Source organism: Crocodylus porosus, unplaced genomic scaffold, assembly GCF_001723895.1.
Source record: "Crocodylus porosus isolate Cpor-Errol unplaced genomic scaffold, CroPor_comp1, whole genome shotgun sequence".
Taxonomy (NCBI): domain Eukaryota; kingdom Metazoa; phylum Chordata; order Crocodylia; family Crocodylidae; genus Crocodylus; species Crocodylus porosus.
In genome coordinates, this window is record NW_017728933.1 from 4229738 (window position 1) to 4248127 (window position 18390).

Genomic DNA, 18390 nt, shown 5'->3' on the forward strand with positions numbered 1-18390 from the left:
CTGTTTGAAAAAAAATAAATGAAAACAGCTTCAGGACAGAGGGAGACGGGAACATGGGCCCACCCCCCTAGGGCTGCTCCGCTGTGAGCAAAGAGGGCTCTGTTTAATTTGAGAAAGCAACCTAGGTGCCAGGTTTGAGGATGCCACTTTAGAAGACTGGAGCCCCTCTCTGAGTCACCTTGTAGAAGCCACAAACTACAGGGAGACCTGCCACAAACTGCAGGAAGGTTGCTGACTCAGCAGGGGAGCAGGCTCTGGAGGCAGCAAGGCTGTTTGAAGGGCTCCAGTCTGTTTAAGGTGGGACTCAGCCTGCACCCACAGCGAAGTAGGGGAGCAGTGTCCTACAAACCAGCAAGCACCTTCATTGGAGAGAGGCTTCGACAGGCACAGCGTGAAGGCAGAGAAGTGTCTTCTGTCCACGGGACTGGCCAGGCTCTGGAGGATGAGGCTTTTTTCCTCAGGAGCAGGTCTAGCAATATGGAACAAAACATGCCAACAGGCAAGAACCTCAATGCGCCGTCACAGACATTGCAGCAGCTGCTCAGAAACCACAGTGTCAAAGTGACTGTTCTCCAGTCACCCTCACCCCAGGCAATGGAGCTTGGATCACCCTTCAGCACCAGCACCACCAACTGACTGCAGCTTCAGGCTCCAATGTAAACACTGAAGTGATGTGGCTCTGTTCAAATCAACCAGTCAGCAGAGAGCATCCCTGGACAGGAAACAGCAGAACCTGGATCCCAGCACCATGCATTGGTAACTCAGTGAAATGATTCATTATTTGCAGGAATGTAGCCCCGAGATGCTCCAGTCAGGGTCTCTGTGCTAGATGCTGTACCTCTGAACAGCAGGAATTTGTTCCACCAGAACAGCTTATGACCTAACTGAAGAAGGAAGGCAAAGGGTGGAGGAACAGATGTCCCCATTATGCAGAGATAGTAAGCAACTTGCTAAAGCTGCCCATGTGTGTCCAGCCAACAATCTGCAAACAGGCTCCAAAGACAGCAACCCCTTCACACAAACCTCAGAACAAGTTACCCTCATTCCCACAATATGAGAACCCCTCAAGTCATGCTGACAAAGCATAGGACATTTACAAACAAGGTTAGCTTCCTTTAGAGTGATTTCATTGCTTTTTCCATGTATTTGTTCCAGAGGAGAGGGAGTGCCTTTCCGTGATCACCAAAACTATCTCCGAGGGTGGCTTGGCCTGCCCTCTCTTGGCATTCGCAGGCCAGCAGCCAGACGACCCAGATGAACGACACGCGTATGCAACCGCAACTGGCACAATCGTGTCTTATGAAAAATCCCAAAGATTTTCTATTATCTGAGGGCACCATCTCCTGGGCAGAGGAAGAAATACAACAGAACTGCACTTGCCACAGATCTGAATTTTTTGCGCAAAATACTCCAGAAAAAAGCTTAGTGATCAAATCAGAGAGTGCAAACTGGCATGTCACGGGCTGCTCTATCATTACAACCGTTTCCAACTCTACAGTCTGCACATTACTTCTCTGAGGATCATCTGGACTGCAAAGGTCCAGCTGCAGAGACAAAGTGGAAACTTGTTGAAGAGCCCTAAGGGAGCCTCGGTTACTATCTCCAGACAGCTCCCAGCTGGCTGCCTCTTTCCAGCCAACCCAGCACCTCAATTATTTATGACTTCAGAGTACTGTCACTGAGCTCTTTTCACTGGATCACCCGCCAGTCAAGACTCAGTGCGGTGGGATGCAGACTCTGCCACGCACAGACACCACAGCCCTTCAAACCCCAAACAGAGCACTCCAAATGCAGGTCACAGGTAAAACAACTTTATTGATGCTCAGATCAAACCCGTACATTTGTAGTGAGCATGCTCAGTTTTGAGGCCACCTCGCAGCACAGTTCACATTAGTTGCATAGGAATATGTCATTCCAAAATGAGGCACCACATACACAGCACAGAGCAAGACACTTGCTACCCTACAACCCATCACCCCCACCAGCTCATATGTGCATTGGAGCCCAGAGCCACAGCAGCTTCACAGGGACCAGAGCCACACGCACAGCAGCTCACCAGGTAAATCCTGCTGCCACAGCAAACGTCACAGGCAGCATCTCATGGCCCAGAGTGCACCGCGGATAAGGCAGAGCAAGGTGTGCACTGCTCACATCTCACAGGTGCTTTGCTCTGCACTGGGAGGCATCACCGGCTGGGACAGCCTAGCACAACACAGCATCTCGCAGGACAGGTGGCCCCAGAGGCAAATACACCACACCACATGAGCTAGAGTCCACCCGCAGTAGAGCAAGACAGAGTGGAATGAGGCTAGACAGCCAGAAGCACAAGACTACCTACATCTACCTCAGTAAGCAGCAGGACAGCAGTGCCTCATCACTATCAACAGACAAGCAGTCAGACACAGAAGTCACTGCCCCACATACTGCTAAGGCATTGCTCAGCCTCTGCTTGCTGCGGTGAGGATTCCTGTCAGACAGCACTTTATACAGATGCTTAAATAAAGGTTATGTACACAACTGTACCCCCACCTGCCAGCAGGGAACCAGGAGCAATTCCCTCTCCCAAATACTAAGTGGAGAGAAGAAGCAACATGCACATTCAGAAACATCAGTCTACCAGGCCTTGGGGTGACCCCTGCTCCAATGACCTCTTGGAAGGGCATGATTCTGAGGCTTCAGGAGGTTTCCCATCCATCCTCAGGTGCTCAGGAGAAGAGCTGCACATGCCAAGCACTGTTATTCCAGCCACCTCCCCAAGGCCTGTGTGTCCTCCCCTTCCACCTCCTCTCTCCAGCTGCCTTTGCTCCTCCCGAGAGAACATCCCTGACCCACCACTGCTCCCCTAAGCTTGGCTTAGGCAATCCAGTACTGAACAGGAATGCCTGGTCAAGGACAGGACAGAATGTCAAACCACTGAACTGGGAACTCAGCTCTTTCAAACCAAGTCTTGTGCCACCTGTGGAAAGATATCAGCCAGCTGAGCAAGGACTGTGTGGTGTGTGTGAGGTGGGGTGGGAGTTGGCACCAGTGGTTCCAATGGGAAGCAGAGCAAGGTGCCAGGAGTGGAGCCTACTTATCTGAAGTGCCAACCCCATGGACCTGACACTTCATTTCTCCTCTGTCCCATCTGAGAATTCAGGACTCTGCTATGACAGATGCTACCTGATTGGTCCCTTTCCCCTCCAAATGGCCCCTTCCCTGACCACATCAGCACTAGCGTTCCAGGGGAACCCAAGCCTAAGACATGGACCCAGCAGGGGTGACAGTGGGTAAAGGAAGAAGCCAACAGCTGTGGACATGGGGGAAGGAGTGGAAATTAAAAAAAAAAAAAAAAAAAAAAAAAGAATGCTTGTGGTTCTTCCCTCGCTCTCAGACGCCTCTATGTCCGGACTTGGAACTTGCCAGCCTTCGTCATATATTTTATGCCCTTGAAGGGTTTGTACTTCTCCCCATACATATCCAGGCGATTCACCTTCAGCCCTAAAACAAAGAAGGAGACAGTGAGATTCTGGGAGTGGGGCAGGGCTCCTGCCTTCCCACCCCACCTGGGTTACTGTGTGACAGAGCTGTAGAAGCAGCAGAGCTGAGGTGGGGTGCACGCAGGCGGTACTAGGCAGCAGCCAGCAGAGAGGTGTGTAACTAGATTCACCAACATGAAGCCCAAGCAGAGACAACATTTAAGCGGAGGAACTCAGCCGTGGCACTAAGATGGTCCCGATGCCTGTAGAAGCATCAGGCTGGGTATCAAACACAAGCTTGCCCAGCACAGGACAGTCTGTGCTCCTTCACTGGCGGCACCTACCAGAGATAGCCAGCTGCTGAATTTTAAACTGCAGGTTGATAGTGGGATTTTCATCAGGCTTGGAGGCCCCCGCTTGGAGGCTCATGGTCCCCTTCAAACTCGGCAGCTTCTGGGGGTTTATTTTCCCTACATCCCATGACAGCAGCTTCCAAGAACAGAAAGACAGCAGTAAGACAGAAGAATAATCACAACGATCTGTAAGAGATTAACTCATCTATGGAGGGTGTCAATACTGCCCTGGGCAAAGGGGTTTGCCAACTCCATCCAAGTATTTGGTCTTTCCCACGACAGCCACAGGACCTGCTCCCCTTCTCAATCCAACTCTAGACCATGAGCCACTGATACGACTCAGGCCACCTCAGAGTACATAAAGGTGAAAGGCTGCCTGAGGCCTGCACTCTTGGAACCCACTGCGTCCTGCCTCTTTCGTGCCAATAGGCCACTGGTCACAGACATTCTTGCTGTGCGTGTTTAGGAGTTCTCGTCCTTCCAACAGGGGTGCATAAAAGTAATGCAGATCTTCCTGGGGTATTACAGGCTTAGGCTGATCATCTACCATGGGAAACAAGGCTTCTCCCTGCTTTGAGGCAGGTCTAGTTTGAAGCACACTCAAGATCACGAGCCAATCAATCCAAAACGCTCAGCCCTGTAAACAGGAGTCAGCAGCCTTGCACCACTGGGCTGCACAGCTTGGCATCAAACAGGCAGCATTACCCTCCTCACTATTTCTGCTCTCACCATCACCCAAGAGTAATCAAGTCAGGCATTAGATTGCAGAAACCCAAATGAGCACTGCTAAGTACTGGCTGGGGAGGAAGATGACTCCCTCCAGCCGGGGAAGGCTCTGTTGAGAGTGATGCTCAAGGCAGAAAAACAAGCACAGAATCCCCACTCCCCACTGATCAGGTGCTCTCCCCAGATTTCAGGCCAAAGCTCAGAGGAAGCATTTTATACAGCAAAGCAGCAGGCTGAGCCATGCAACTTCAACTCCAGCCTAGGTCAAAATTCCACATTCCTCTTTCCTCTCACCTTTGTCACAGGGTCAAAAGTGTGCGTTCCCTGAGAGGGAGTGAGGCTCATGTTTAAGACACCTTTTGGCATCTGGCTAGTGACCATCACCCCTTCTACAGTCTTCCCCATTGTCTGCTTGGGTCCTACAGTGATCTCGAAGCGTCCCAGCGAACTACTGTCACGGAAACTGATGTTGTGTTTAACATAAACAGGAATGGCCACCAAGCTGGAACAAAGGACACATCACTGCAGTTGCAAGCCACCCCTTCATCTGCACTTCGCCCTCCTGGACCCTTGCAGGTCCTGAAGGACATTCATGCTGTGCAAGAAAGAAAAGAAGTGCAAGGCCCAGCCAGAAGCTGTTTCCAGCTTTGTTTCACCAACCCACAGCCAACCCACAGCCTGGCCTCTCAGCATCCCACTCTCCTTCACTGGAAGCCAGTCAAGAATGAATTATGGTTTGTAACAGACTGGGATGCTTTCAAGGGAAAGAAATACAGCATCCTTCAGTCTGACCACACTGGCAAGCTGACCTAAGGCAGGTAGTAGCAGCACTGCCTTGAATTGCTTGCAATTTGACATCATGTTTCTGCTTCCTTCCATCTAGCTGCAGACAACAAAGAGCTCTTCACTTGACAGCTCCTCACTTGACAAAATCCATGACACAGCTTTAGTGCCTAGGGCTAAGGCTGCTGATGGCAAACCAGCTGTTTGTGGAGAAGCCCAAACAATGAGGGAAAGCACACAGAGGTTACTTGCCCTATTATATCACTGGGTCACTCAGCTCTTGCTTTCCCTTAAGCTAGTTGTCTTGGGGGGATGAGAAACTGAAGCTATTTGCTGACCTGCCATTTCCCAATTTGTTACTGCTGTACGCTGTGTTCCTGCCATTAAGCTGTGAACAGAGCTGGCTTGCAGGGGTGAAATGACAGGATCACTGTCCCAGTAAGCAAAGAGTATACTTAGATATTAGCAAAAGCTACTGTTCCTTTGGTCCTCACTCAAGCATGGCAAGCAGCAACCCCCACCCTCTTGTTGTTTCTTTCATCTCCAGGCATGAGGGAAGGAAACAGTCCTCAGCCCTGGATTCCCCACTCACTTCTGAGCACTGACATGGTAGGAGAGCAGACGGAAATTCCCATCAGGTGGGATGAAAGAAAGAATCCGTTCCGACTCCCAGCGTTTGAAACGCACGCAAGGATGGAAGCTGACATCATCCAGCAATCGGGGGTTCTGGAACGAGAGACAAGAGCCTAAGGCACTACTATGGCTTGTGACGAAGAACCTGCCCTTGTCCCCTCACTGCATTCCCTTCTATGCCACACAAAGCACCTGCTGCAAGGCACACTGTACATTCCTTCATTCTGGAGCTGCCCGCACTCGGCTGCCTTTAACCGTAAAATATTTTCACTTGTCTGATAGTTGTTATATCAGATCATAGCCCAGCAATGCCATGCAGCGGGTTAGGTCACACAGCTGCCCTGATGAACAGGTGGTCACCGTAAGACTCCTGTCTCACGGTACGCATGATGACACCATAAAACTATAGGCTACTTCTAGCAACCTATTTGCAAATGTAACCCTCACACTTAACTGCACAACTATTTAACAAAGAGCTTTCACCATCAGTTCCTTCCTCCTTTCACCAGCCAACAGCTGAAGCCTGCCCTCATGGAATCCATCACAGCAATCCCAGAACCCCATCAGCCAAGGGCATCTCCTGATGCCTAGTGGAGGCTGTTTAAAGAAGCCTGTACTCCCTTTAAACACTATTAAGAAATCGTAATGCCCCTTCCTTAAGCTTTACCATGAAGGAGAGAGTGAGGTCCGGCATCCCTGTCAGCTTGACACAAGCATCAATCACCCCTTGGATTTCAGCAGTAATTGTGGAACCTAAAAAGAGCAACAAACAAAGCAGGTCATGGGAAATGACTTTAGAGCTGAATGAGTCACCACAGACAGACAGGAAAGGCTAGAAAGTGACATGAACAAGCAGAGTAAGAACCAACCCCTCCACGCAATGCTGGAGCCTGCAGTCTCCTTGGCGCACTTGCATACACACCTTAAACATCATCTAGAGAAGTACCAGAGACTTGAAAACCACTGGCAGGGATTCCTACCCATACAGACAGCTGAAGGCCCCAGTCCTCAGCTGCAACCCAGACTTCGGGAAAATGCAGTGACAAAGGAATAGCCTGAACAAACAAGGTTTGCACTCAACTACTATTTCCAGGTTTAGAGTTGATGCGTAAGCACTTGTGAGGCAGAAAAAGAGGATGGAGTCCTGGTGTTTTGCAAAAATTTAAAATTTAAGCAACAGCTCAAAATGAGGATGGGAAAACAACCTCCAACACTCCTCTAAGGGAAAGATAGAGCATCTCCAACTGACTACTCCTATAGACAGCCTCAGCCTTCAATGCAAGCAGCACTGTACCCGACTTGTCGATGATGGCATCTATCTCCTCAATCACATCGAAATACGCCTCGTTGTTGGTATACTTCACCCCAGTCCGGCGCCACGGCACCACTGAGAGCTGGCCTGTAGGGAGCTGATCGCCCACATTGGTGCTTCCTAGAAAGTCAGAGGAGGTCAGAACAAGAAAAAACCATTGCAATCTCATTCTAGCAGAACATCAGTCTGTTCCTGAAGACTTATGGCCCCTCATGCAAAAGCAGTCACTCCAGACACATCCTCGTGTGGAGTCCCTCCATGCCTTCTCTTCTGCAGCCCATCGTCTACCCCTCACACGAAAGTGGGAGGGACAGTCAACACTGAAAGCCAGCTGTGGCCAGACAGCCATGTCCTGGTTCTCAGTAAGCTACACTGTCAGCAAGAGCAACATGTGCAGGTACCTTTCGGTATAAAAGGAGATGTAGTTCTGGACCCTGGGCTGCCCCAGTACTAAGGGGCAAACAGGGACCCCCAGACAGGTTCTGCCATGTTAGACATTAGTCTGGATACCAACCTCTCCTACTGCCTAACACCCAGGCTCACTTTAACAGACACATCATCACATGACCTTTCCACCTTGCCCACTCCCTGCTGCCGCATACCTGTGATGGTGTTGACAACTGTCCGTAGAATGGTGGGGGGCTTTATCAACTCCTTCAGGATGTTGGACTCGGTAGCCAGAGGGAATCCATTGTCCAACATCTCCTCCAGCACCTCATAAACCACCACCACATTGTCTTTGATCACCACCTCTGAGCAGACACCAAAATAATCCTGTAGAAACAGACAAAGAAGCAGCTCCGAATTAAGCAAACCCAGGAGATGGAGAAGTGCAAGTCCCACTAATTGGGCCTCCTAGTGGGAGTCTCCCCTCCATCTCACTAGCTCCTGGACTCCACATGGGAGTCTCCCCTCCATCTCACTAGCTCCTGGACTCCACTGCACCAGCCTGAGCAGAGTAGGAGACAAACCCCTGGCTCCATTTCCAACTCTGCCGCTTACTTGTGCTACACAACCTTGGGCAGGTCCCCTGCAACGGGACGTGCCTTGGTTTCCCTGTCCATAACCATGGCTTCACTCTTCCCCTCCCTTGTCTAGAGTGTCAGCTGTTAAACATCTATGCACACAACGCTCTCTTCAGCTCCTGCTGCAGATTTTGTGCTCCTGGAAGGGAGAGGCCAACGTACATTTGATTACAGCCACATAGTACTCAAGCAGCAAAGATTAGAACGGGTGCAGAAAGCTGCAACCTGTGCCCCAAGCCCTACCTCTGCGCTCTGGCTGTTTGAAGAGCACCATCCTCTCTCCCGACTGCCATGCCACTTCGCTTTGCTACACTGCAAAGCACATATAGCAGCACAATTGACTTCTGGTTTTAAGGAAAGCCACAAACTATTTGCACAATGGCTGCATAAGGTGGGGGAGGGTCGAGCAGAGCTGGCAAACTGCAGGCTGAGAAGAGATTATGGTGCTCCCCTCCGCCTGGGCTTTGCCATGGAAACACATTCACCAACTGACACAGCCGAAGTGCTCCCTCTCACGCTCCCCCAACACGTCTTCCAGCACATGCATGCCGATTTCAAAGGCCCCAAAGCCAGGAGAAATTTGCTGAGTCCTTGGCTTGAGCCCCAAGAAAAGAAGTCTGGTCTCTTGGACGCTGCTAAAAAGCCCAAGCAGCAATCATCTCTGTACAAAGGACAGAAAACCCAACGGTGACATGTGAGAAGTGGGTAAAAGAGACACCTGCATCATGAATAATGGACAATTCCCAGCCCAACACCTGTTTCAGTTGCTCAGTCCTTCAACAGGCTACGACTGATATAAATTAACTGCAATTCCTCCACTGTTTCCTCATTTCCCACAAGCATGTAACAGCATTCCTGTATCCGGTGCACAGGTACAGGATGAGGCTGAGCCCGAGAGCCTAAACAATCTCATCAGATGGATTGTTTGGATGGTGCTCTCCAAGAGAGACTCCTTATGCTGCAAGAAGCTGCGCTGGCCTGTGAGCAGGCACGAGAGATTGTTGCTCCTTCCCACCCTACCCATTGAAGAGATCAGGCCCCAAAAGCTCAACAGAGCCCAGCAGGGCATGAGAGGACCCCCACAGTGGAGAGGTCAAACCCCAGAAGCACAGAGCACGAGCGACCATGTCATGAACGTGCTGCACAACCTGCTGTTTGCAGCATGGCAGCACCACGCCCTCCAGCCTCATCCCCTATCTGTTGCATTTGGACTCCCACCCCCTCCTCCCCAGCCCGGAGTGAGCTCAAACACCAGGCTGGACTGCCCCGTCACATGACACAGTGCTCAGACTGACCACTCCCCATTTTCTCCCTCTGCCTGTGACCAGTCACAGGGCACAGCACATCCTGATCACACGGTGAAGCATGACTGTTTGAACCTCCCCAATTGCCCAAAGATCCCACTAACACTGCTCACTGTTACATTCAGCAGCGCCAGGGCTGCGGGACTACAAAGAGAACAAACACAAGTTTATTCTCATTCTGTGACTCTACTACAAGAAAATCTGCGAAATCTGGCCCACTATCCAAACCAGGCGCAAAGGTATTAACCCTTTTTGCAAACAGGAGTCCAACCAGATCACTTAATTACAAAAAAAAAAAAAAAGAAAAAAAGAAAAATGCGTAGGCAGCTGCCTTTTTTCCCCTAAAGCGTGAGGAGCACAGGGTGCCAGCTGCACTCAGGAAGATGCTGTAAACCCTACAAACACGCACCGCTCCTGCACCCTGCTACTCCAGACATCGGTACAGCTCTGCCGGGTCAGACTCTGTCCTCTCTGCACCCAAGCGTGGCAGCCCACAGAGCGCCGCGGGCGGCTTCCTTCCCTACCTGCCTGTACGGTAGGTACCCTGTAAGAAAAGATCCTCAGTACAAACAATGTGAAGCAGCAGCTGTGTTGGCGGGTTGTGGTCCTAAATATAGACAAAAAGAACCAGATGCAATGCCAAGAAATTGTGTGTGTGTGTGGGGGTGGGTGTAGGGAGATTCCTTCTTGTCTATATTTGGGGGGAGGGGTGCTTTACTTTTAGCTTCTGTCAGCACAGGGACATGCTGATAATGCTAGGTCTTGCCCCCAAACAGAAGGTTTGCTGGTCTGCTCCATGCCCTTACAGCTGCCAAGCGACAGTTTCACAGTTGTCAGGGGCTGGCCAGGACCTGGCAGATCATGGGGCGCTCGGGCAGGAAAGACCGCAAGACGCTGCTCGAAGATGGGCAGGGCGGACGCGATCAAAAGGGGAACAGACATCAGTTCCCGTTGTCTCCCTCTCCTCCAACGCTTCCGTAGGCCCAGAGCTGCTCCGCGGCCGAGGCCGAGGCCAGGCCCGCGAGGAGACGGGCAGCCCGGGGCTCACCTGGAAGGTGTCGACGACGCGGTGCAGGAACTCGATGACGAAGAGCGGCGGCACCTCGCTCTGGATGACAGCCACGAAGAAGATCCGGTGGCGGTAGACGCTGAGCAGGTAGTGGTGCGGCGTGGGGATGACGGGCGGCACGTTCTCCGCCTCGGACGCGCGCTCCTGCGCCTCGAAGAAGTAGTCGCAGACGGAGCGGCTCACCGCGCTCTTCCAGTGCTTCTCCAGGAAGATGTCGCCCGCCGCGTTGATCAGGAACAGGCTATGGATCATGGCTGCGGCGCGGCCGCACTGCGGGACCCTGCCCGGCCGCGCGCCGCCGGCAGTGAGCGCACGCCCAGCCTGCGCCTGATTGGCTCTCCCGCCGGGCCGCGCGCCGCCATTGGTGGGACGCCCGCAGGTGCAACACCCGCCGGAAGTGTCCCCGGAAACGGCGCTCTGCCGCGCCTGGTTCCGCCCGCCAATGCGGCCCCCTCTGCCGGCTGTCACCGCTCGCTTCCTGTTGTGGCTCTTGGCCCCGTCCCCATACCACGGTTCCCTCTACCCGGGGAGCCCGGGCCACCACTACCCTCTGAGGGCAGACTGAATGCCTCAGCCCAGTTATGGCTCCTTTGTGTTTTGAGGCATAGCAGGGTAGTTCGTGTGGGGCTCTTACAGATGACTGACTTGGGAAGATTTTCTTCCTGGTGTAGCTACCATGTTAGTGGTGAGGCTGTGACTCTGTAAGCTGTTAGCATATCTGTGCAGAGGGATAGGAGGGTCATGTCAAGTGCAGGGCAAAAGCAATCCCAACTACTGCTGTGGTATCTAGGCTATCTGTAGGGCCTTGTTACTCCCTGCAACAGGCCAGGAGAGGGCATGGGCAACCACCCTCTCTAAACCACAACAGCAGACCTTGCCACTGGGATTTATCCTGGAACACCAGCTTAACTAGAGCATAACAAAGATGTAAGGAAATGTCTGTGCTTTTTCCATATTACAGAAATTTAAACTATCAGTAACCATCTCAAATGTAAAAACTATGTCTACACAGACATATAGACATGTCTGTAACAGACACAGATGATACACAACAATAGATGAAGCGGATGTGCAAAGAAACCTCTCTTACAGTTCACTCTTCTCTGTGCAAACAGCTTTTTTATTGAAAGGCTATCCCCAGTCAGCAAGATACTGTGTTTTTGTGTGCATGGTTTGTTTGTTTTTTATCTCGCCCTTTAAACTGGCAGACACAAAAAAGCCCTAAAATGCTCAATAGCTGCTATTTGTACCCATTTTCTTCCTTTCTAGTAAGCATCTATTTTTTAAACTGCTAAGATGGCATGTGCCAACATTTCACTTACCTGGCATTTCAAAACTTTGAGTAGTTTAGGTACATGGGAAAAGCTCTAAAATGGAAGATTCAAGCCTGGCCTATGACCAAATGTAGTCTGTTTTGCTTTGGCATCCTGCAGAAGCCTATTTTCTAGCTCTCGCTAAAAAGTTTTAAAAAATATTTAGCCCATGTGTAACTGTTGCACAGCTGTCTTCTTGAATTTCCACACAGCCTGGAGCAACAGCCAAAGAGATGCAAACTCTTCTTGGTCATCACCTTGTGGTACAACTCCTGCATCCCCCTTCAAAATCAGTATTTAAATGACTGCGGTAGTTTACTGGGAACTTAACTTGCACACCTATTACTAGGTGTTGCACAAATCAGTTAATTGCATGCAAAACAGCCAAACGACTAACATAACTTGCTCCCTCCATAAAATGAATTTGGAAGTCTTGCAAAAAGTGTAATATGCTTTATAGCTGCAATAATTGTGATGTAAATTAAGACATTAAACATGCCACTTCATCCCATCCTAATGCAGCACTGAAGGCAATAGTTTCTCTGGTCTCTTGTAAGCCAAAATGGGGCAATTTACTTTCCTCTTTCAGATGCAAGGCTCACAGAGCAAACCTTTTCAGACCAACCCAAACCAGCAGAGGGCTCCACTGAAATTTGGATAGAGGGTTTGGATTATGTATTTGCCTGCATGCCTAATAACCCTGTCTGCTTCTCATGTTAGACAAGTGCATTAGACACATTTGCGTTAGACAATTGCGTTAGACACATTTGTTCTACCGATACAGACGGAAACAGTTCAGTGTTATCCAGAACCCCGAGAAGGCTCAGTCCTAACCAGAAGGATGCTCTGGTTCTTTTACACCCCACCCTTTTTTTTTTTTTTGCAAAATAGATTTGCATAAAAGATTGTGTGTGTTCTAAAGTATGCTCCAGCTCCAACTCCTCTCATCTCCCATTTAAGGTTTACAGAACAATATGTATTTCAAAATGACCCAGCATGTCACAGTGGCCGCTATGCAGAATGTCCTCTCTGACTTTGAAAATTCATTAAAAGCTAATCAATGCTACCAAATTACACAGGGATATTGATCTCCATAGCACTTTCTGCCAGTGTTTCAGGGTAGTTTGCAATAAATAGTGTAGATTTAATTAAAACATAACAACATGAAAAAGCATAAAGGGATATGCCTCCCAAAGTCCCTCGCAGTCCTTGGGGGATAGAAAAATCCCTTCTGTGCCTTGTCCTGAACTACTGTATAGAGTGCTTCTGTGCACTATTAAATGTAGTTCAGATAAATAATCCTTAAATAAGGCCAGGAATGATTGGCTGCAGATGAAAATTAAGTGACATGAGATGAGACGTTGACAAATAGCTTCTGGGCAGTGAAGAGCTGCTCTTAGCATGCTGAAGCTCTATTGACACAGGGGCTGTTCTTAAACCCTTCCAGCAGTATGGCAACAACTACACCATCTGTTCTTTGTGGACTCAGTACCAAGCAAGTGATAAATCCTAACTCTGCATTCTCTCTGAGGATGCTCAGAGAGCTACTTTGGGTATTTATTTTCCCCTGATCAAAAATAAAAAAGGATAAAAAGTCTTGAACTAAGAGGCTCTACTCCAGGGGGTTGAAACACTCATTTGCCCTTGCAGCTGAATCCAAGGTACAGACTGCAAGTGCACACAGAGCACTTTGCAACAGCTAAACCAGTTGTGGATACACCCCTGCTTAACTGAGTTTAACTCTTACGATCCTGAAAGGAAAGGATAACATCCTATAATGGGGAGATCATTGCAGATTTCACGCATGTTTGTAGTTCAAAGCAAACGGTCCATTTCCTCATGATGTTTGCTGTTTTCACCTGGTATCATTTCAAAACTGAAACTGCCTTGACCACACCAGGATGTTACCAGTTGTTAGTTAACACAGGGTGCAAAACACAAACAGCAACAAAAAAACCCAGACCAGCTGACCCAACCCGCAAAATTCATGTTCCTCCTTAGATGAGTAAAACAGCCTTTTCATCCAAGTGCCTTATGGCTTTCTTGGTTCTTTGGGTAGATGTGATATCTGTTATTAGACCAACTCAAAAGTTGGGGGAAAAAAGCTCTTTGCAAGCTTTTGGGCACAAACACCATGTGTCAGGCATAGGGAGGTTCTGCTGGTGTTGCGTGTAAAAAAGGTAGAAAAGAAGCAAATTTACAACAAGCAGGTCTGTGAAAATGCAAATGAGTGGCAATTAGGAAGACAATGGGTAGAGATGGGTGGGAGGAAAGGAGGAAAATGTGTGGAAGAATGCAAGTGGTCAGCTGGAGGCAGGTTATCTGGGGTGTCAGATGTCAGGCAGGTTGTTAACGTGTCATAATCCAAACTCTATATTTAGTCCATGTTTTTTTGTATCCAGTAGATTTATGAAGGGAAGCTCAGAGGATGGTCTACAAAAGGTGTTTTGCAAATTCCCTTATGGCGTCCTTCTCATTATTTGCCCCTAAAGGTAACAGAGATTATTGCTGCTCCCTTCTCAGCTAGTTGGAGAAATAACTTGATTAGTTTGTAATCTGTTTTTAGGACTGTGTGTATGCTTTAAGTGTGAAAAAGAGTGAGGAAGCCAAGCTGAAGAGATGATTTATATGTATTTCTGCTCTATGCGAGAAAATTGGATTTTGTTAAATTGGCAAAGCTAGAAATCTACCCAATTACACAAAAGCTGTACAAAGGTCACCAACTTCTTGGTTTTAAACAGTGCAAGGCCTGATAGCATTCTTGGCTCTGTATTAATTGCTCTCCAGATCCCTTTTTCAGTCAGTGTCCTGCCAGCGGGGGTAACTTAGGGCTGAATCCACCTGACATTGAATCCTAGTGTTATACTGGCCTTTTCTCTACCCAATCCAGAATATTTTTGTTATGCTAGGTCTTTGAAACCCAGGTTTCAAATGCCTGGTCCTGTGGTACTGGCTGGCTTCTTAATTTTGTCTTCAAACTCATAGTCTCTTCTGGAGCGTAGCTGCATTACTTCAAGTACAAGTGATCCAAGAAGCACTGCCAGTAATACTCTATTTGTCACTTCAGAGATGGGGACGCAGTCACATCCTACAATAATGGGAACCAGAGGGAGTATCATCTATGTTTAAGTGGCCTAACACTAAACCCCTACATTTCTTGCATCTTTGAGACGCTCTAACCTTTCCATTTTTCACGTCAAGCCGATGAAATTCAACAAAGGGAATCCCTTTGGGTGTAGACCCATTTTCTTTGTACCTCTAAACAGCATCCAGGTTCAGCTGAACCATAAATTGTTTTTAAAAGATTGCCATTTCCTTCTGTTGCTCATACTCAGCAAAATCATGACTACTTTGCCCCGTTCATGTTGTTCATCTATTTTCTTCAAAACAAGAAAAAAAGAAAAAAAACCCCAAATACCTCAAAAGGGTTTTCTTTCGCCTGCAAAAAATATTAATATAAGCTTCTGACTCCAATTTCAAGTTAATGTGTACGAAAAACCATCTTTTTGGCAAAGGAACAGGTTTCACATTTCAAGCTTGCAAGGAATTAGGGAGGAAAGAAGTCTTAGCGATACAGTGCAAGATACCTTAAAATCCTTTGAGCAGTCCTGGCCCTTGACAGACGTGAATCTGTTGGGATCTACTTTGAACTATAAACCTTTCAAGAATGTTCCAATCTCCTGCTAGTACCTGCAGAAAAGTAACGTGCAGAATTACCCAACTATTTACTGCTGCAGAAATGCTTCCTGGCTGCTTCTGGGCTGTCAGCATGGGGATCATATTTCATTTTGAAAGTAAATAAAAAGCTCTGCCCAGGATTGCTGGAGTTTATATAAACCCGAATTGGAAACTAAAAGGAGAAGAATCCAGCAAAAGATGTTTCTAAAGCAAAAATCAATCTTGCTGGTAAATATAGCAAGACCCAAGGGAATTGGAGGTCATTGAGGAGCCAGTGCTCAGTTAGAAGGTGCATGGGTCTCCAATGAAAGTTGGATACAACCACAGCCAAGGAGTTAGTCATTTCACAAAACGGTGTTGCCAAACTGTGCATTATCTTGATGGATAAAACAACTTTTTGCCATCTGCAGCATACCATATGCAATGATCCTGCTGGTGTAACTGTCAGATTGTGCTTTGAAAATGGAAAGGAAAGAAAGGCAAACAGACAGTATTGGATTTCTGAAAAAAATCCTAATTTTTAAACGATATAACCTTGAACAGTTTACAATTTGCTAGCACTGAGTGATATAGTGTGATGGTCCAGGAAACAAGGAAGAGGGAAGGATTTTTGCAGGTGACACCTTTGACCGACTTAGTTGCACAGGTGGAATAGACCTAAATAAGCTTTCAAATGCAACGCGTTCTTCTTTGCCTCATAATTTGCTGCTGGTTAAATAATCCTAATATGACTATTAAAACAGACAAAAAAGTCCAGCAGCTAAGGAGGAAGTCTTAACTTAGTATCACACTTGCATAAGCGATTCTCAGTTTTACTCTATTTTACCCTCGTTAGCTCCTGGAAATGAACTTCAGCTCTTTATTACCTCTCGTGCACTCAGCACCAGGGTTATACTTCAGGGGCACGGGGACCCAAGCAGGAAAGGGGGAAATGATGAACGTAATAGGGAGGAGAGTGCTCTGGGGAGAAAAGGGGCCAGGGGAAGACCCTGAAACTCTGAAACCTTCAGGAACAGAGACAGAAAGGACTGCTACAGGGAGCTTTAGGTGATGATGTCAAGCTACCATCTGCATTTTTCTCTAGGCAGAGACAGAGCAACCAGGATTCTCCTCTGTCCCAGTCAACAGTTTACTCCAGCACTCTCCTTCCTGCTCATTCTGCTTCCTCACTTGAGGCTAAGACAAGAAACTACAGGGGCGGGATGGAGGGCATAAAAAAAGTAAGTCTACAAGAGTACTTTACCAATTCCCTGTCTCCAAAGAGATTAGAAAGTTTGCGTAAAGATGATCCAATCCAAAACTAGACACAACATTCATCCGGGAAGTTCCTGGTAAAATTGTGTGGCTACTGGCCATGACCTGTTTGCACAGGACTGTACCTTGCACATGTAATCAAAACCAACAGCCAGATCTGAAACCAGAAAAGCTTTCGGAGCTGTCACATGCAGCACAAGCAACGCTGAACAAGCAGATCAAACGTTATCTAGAGCAAACGGTGTGAATCCGGTGAAACAAGGATTTCTTGGTACCAACAACATTTCGGCCCCAAGCCCAGGTCACTTCAGGTACTCCCTTGAAGGAGCTCTCCTTGCTCACACAGAAGCCGGGGGTCTTCAGTGAGGCTTTGTATGGACACAGTCACCCATGAGGATCTTACTGAAGCATTGTCCCCAGTTTGTACGTAGGTCTGGAGTCTTTCCAGTGGAAAGGGATTTGCAGTTTGGCAAGATCTCAGTTTGTAGTGTATTAGCAATAAAACAGTTTTAAATGCGTACACTCAGCAAAGAGGTTTTAGTCAGAAAGCATCTCCAAAACACGCGTCGTTGTGACTGCTACTCTACGCCACCTCTGCCAAAACCCTGCTTGGGGGGTCCTTATGGTCTCCAAGAGCTAGATATTCTCCACCGTGCACGAAACTAAGAGCTGCTGGTGTTGCTCCCCTTGGTCTCTGGGAGTTGCACGCTAAGAAACGTCTCGCCCAGAATGTGGCACGCTATTTCACGAGTCCAGAAGTGTCTGCAGTATATAATTAGGTATCGGACACAGACCGTACGTCTACTCAGAGAAGGTCCTCTGAAGACAGAAGAGGACCTGCAGCCGACAGAAGAGGGTGCCTCCCAAGCTCAAGGATCCCGGAGAACTTGGACAACCTTTTCTCCGACGCCTCGCGGAGGGTCAACCATTATCTAGAGCGAATGGTTTGAATCTGGTGAAACAAGAATTTCTCGGTACCGACAAAGTTTCAGCCCCACGCCCAACAGCTTGCAACAAAACAATTTTTGGGGGGAGGGTGGGTTTTGGCGAAATTCGGTGGTCTCATAAAAGCTCCCGTCCCTACGCCAGGAGACTGCTTAAAAACGCGGCACCCATGCTCGCCCATCCAAGAAACAACGCCGCAAGCCAAGGTCGATGCAGGACGCCCCCAAGTCCAGGCTCCCAAACCGGCGCGGTCCCCAACTGGGGACCAGCGAAGGGTGTCACTCGCCAGGAAGCATCTGTGCGGCTCTTTTGGGGCCGGCCGTGTCCTCCCGCAGCTGCCACCTGCTCCCGATGCAAGCATGTGTCCGGGCACAAAGAGAGCCAGCCTGAGGGATGGCAGCAGAGGGCTAAAGGCGATGCAGCGGTGATACAGGCCCGGCGCTGGGACAGAGCTGCCCCCTGCCCCCGGGCGCTGGGACGGAGCCCGCCGCGTCCCCGACCCTGTCCCTGTGCCTGTCCCTGTCCCCGGCCCGGCTG

The 18390-nt window shown here is 48.8% G+C and overlaps 1 protein-coding gene across 2 annotated transcripts; it reads right to left on the reverse strand.

Moving 5' to 3' along the window:
* Positions 1–1795: 1795 nt before the first annotated feature.
* Positions 1796–10957, reverse strand: AP3M2 (adaptor related protein complex 3 mu 2 subunit). 2 transcript variants are annotated; one of them, XM_019546041.1, is made up of 8 exons: positions 10643–10954; positions 7868–8039; positions 7248–7385; positions 6621–6706; positions 5913–6046; positions 4832–5039; positions 3803–3947; positions 1796–3480 (listed from the first exon to the last, which is right to left on the reverse strand). In XM_019546041.1, the coding sequence occupies exons 1-8, from the start codon at positions 10913–10915 to the stop codon at positions 3380–3382; spliced, it is 1257 nt and encodes a 418-aa protein (XP_019401586.1). In that variant the 5' UTR covers positions 10916–10954; the 3' UTR covers positions 1796–3379. The 2 variants fall into 2 exon arrangements, with proteins under 2 accessions (XP_019401586.1, XP_019401587.1); XM_019546042.1 differs by lacking the exon at positions 3803–3947 and having other exon boundaries at positions 3387–3480; positions 10643–10957.
* Between the last annotated feature and the right edge of the window lie 7433 nt (positions 10958–18390).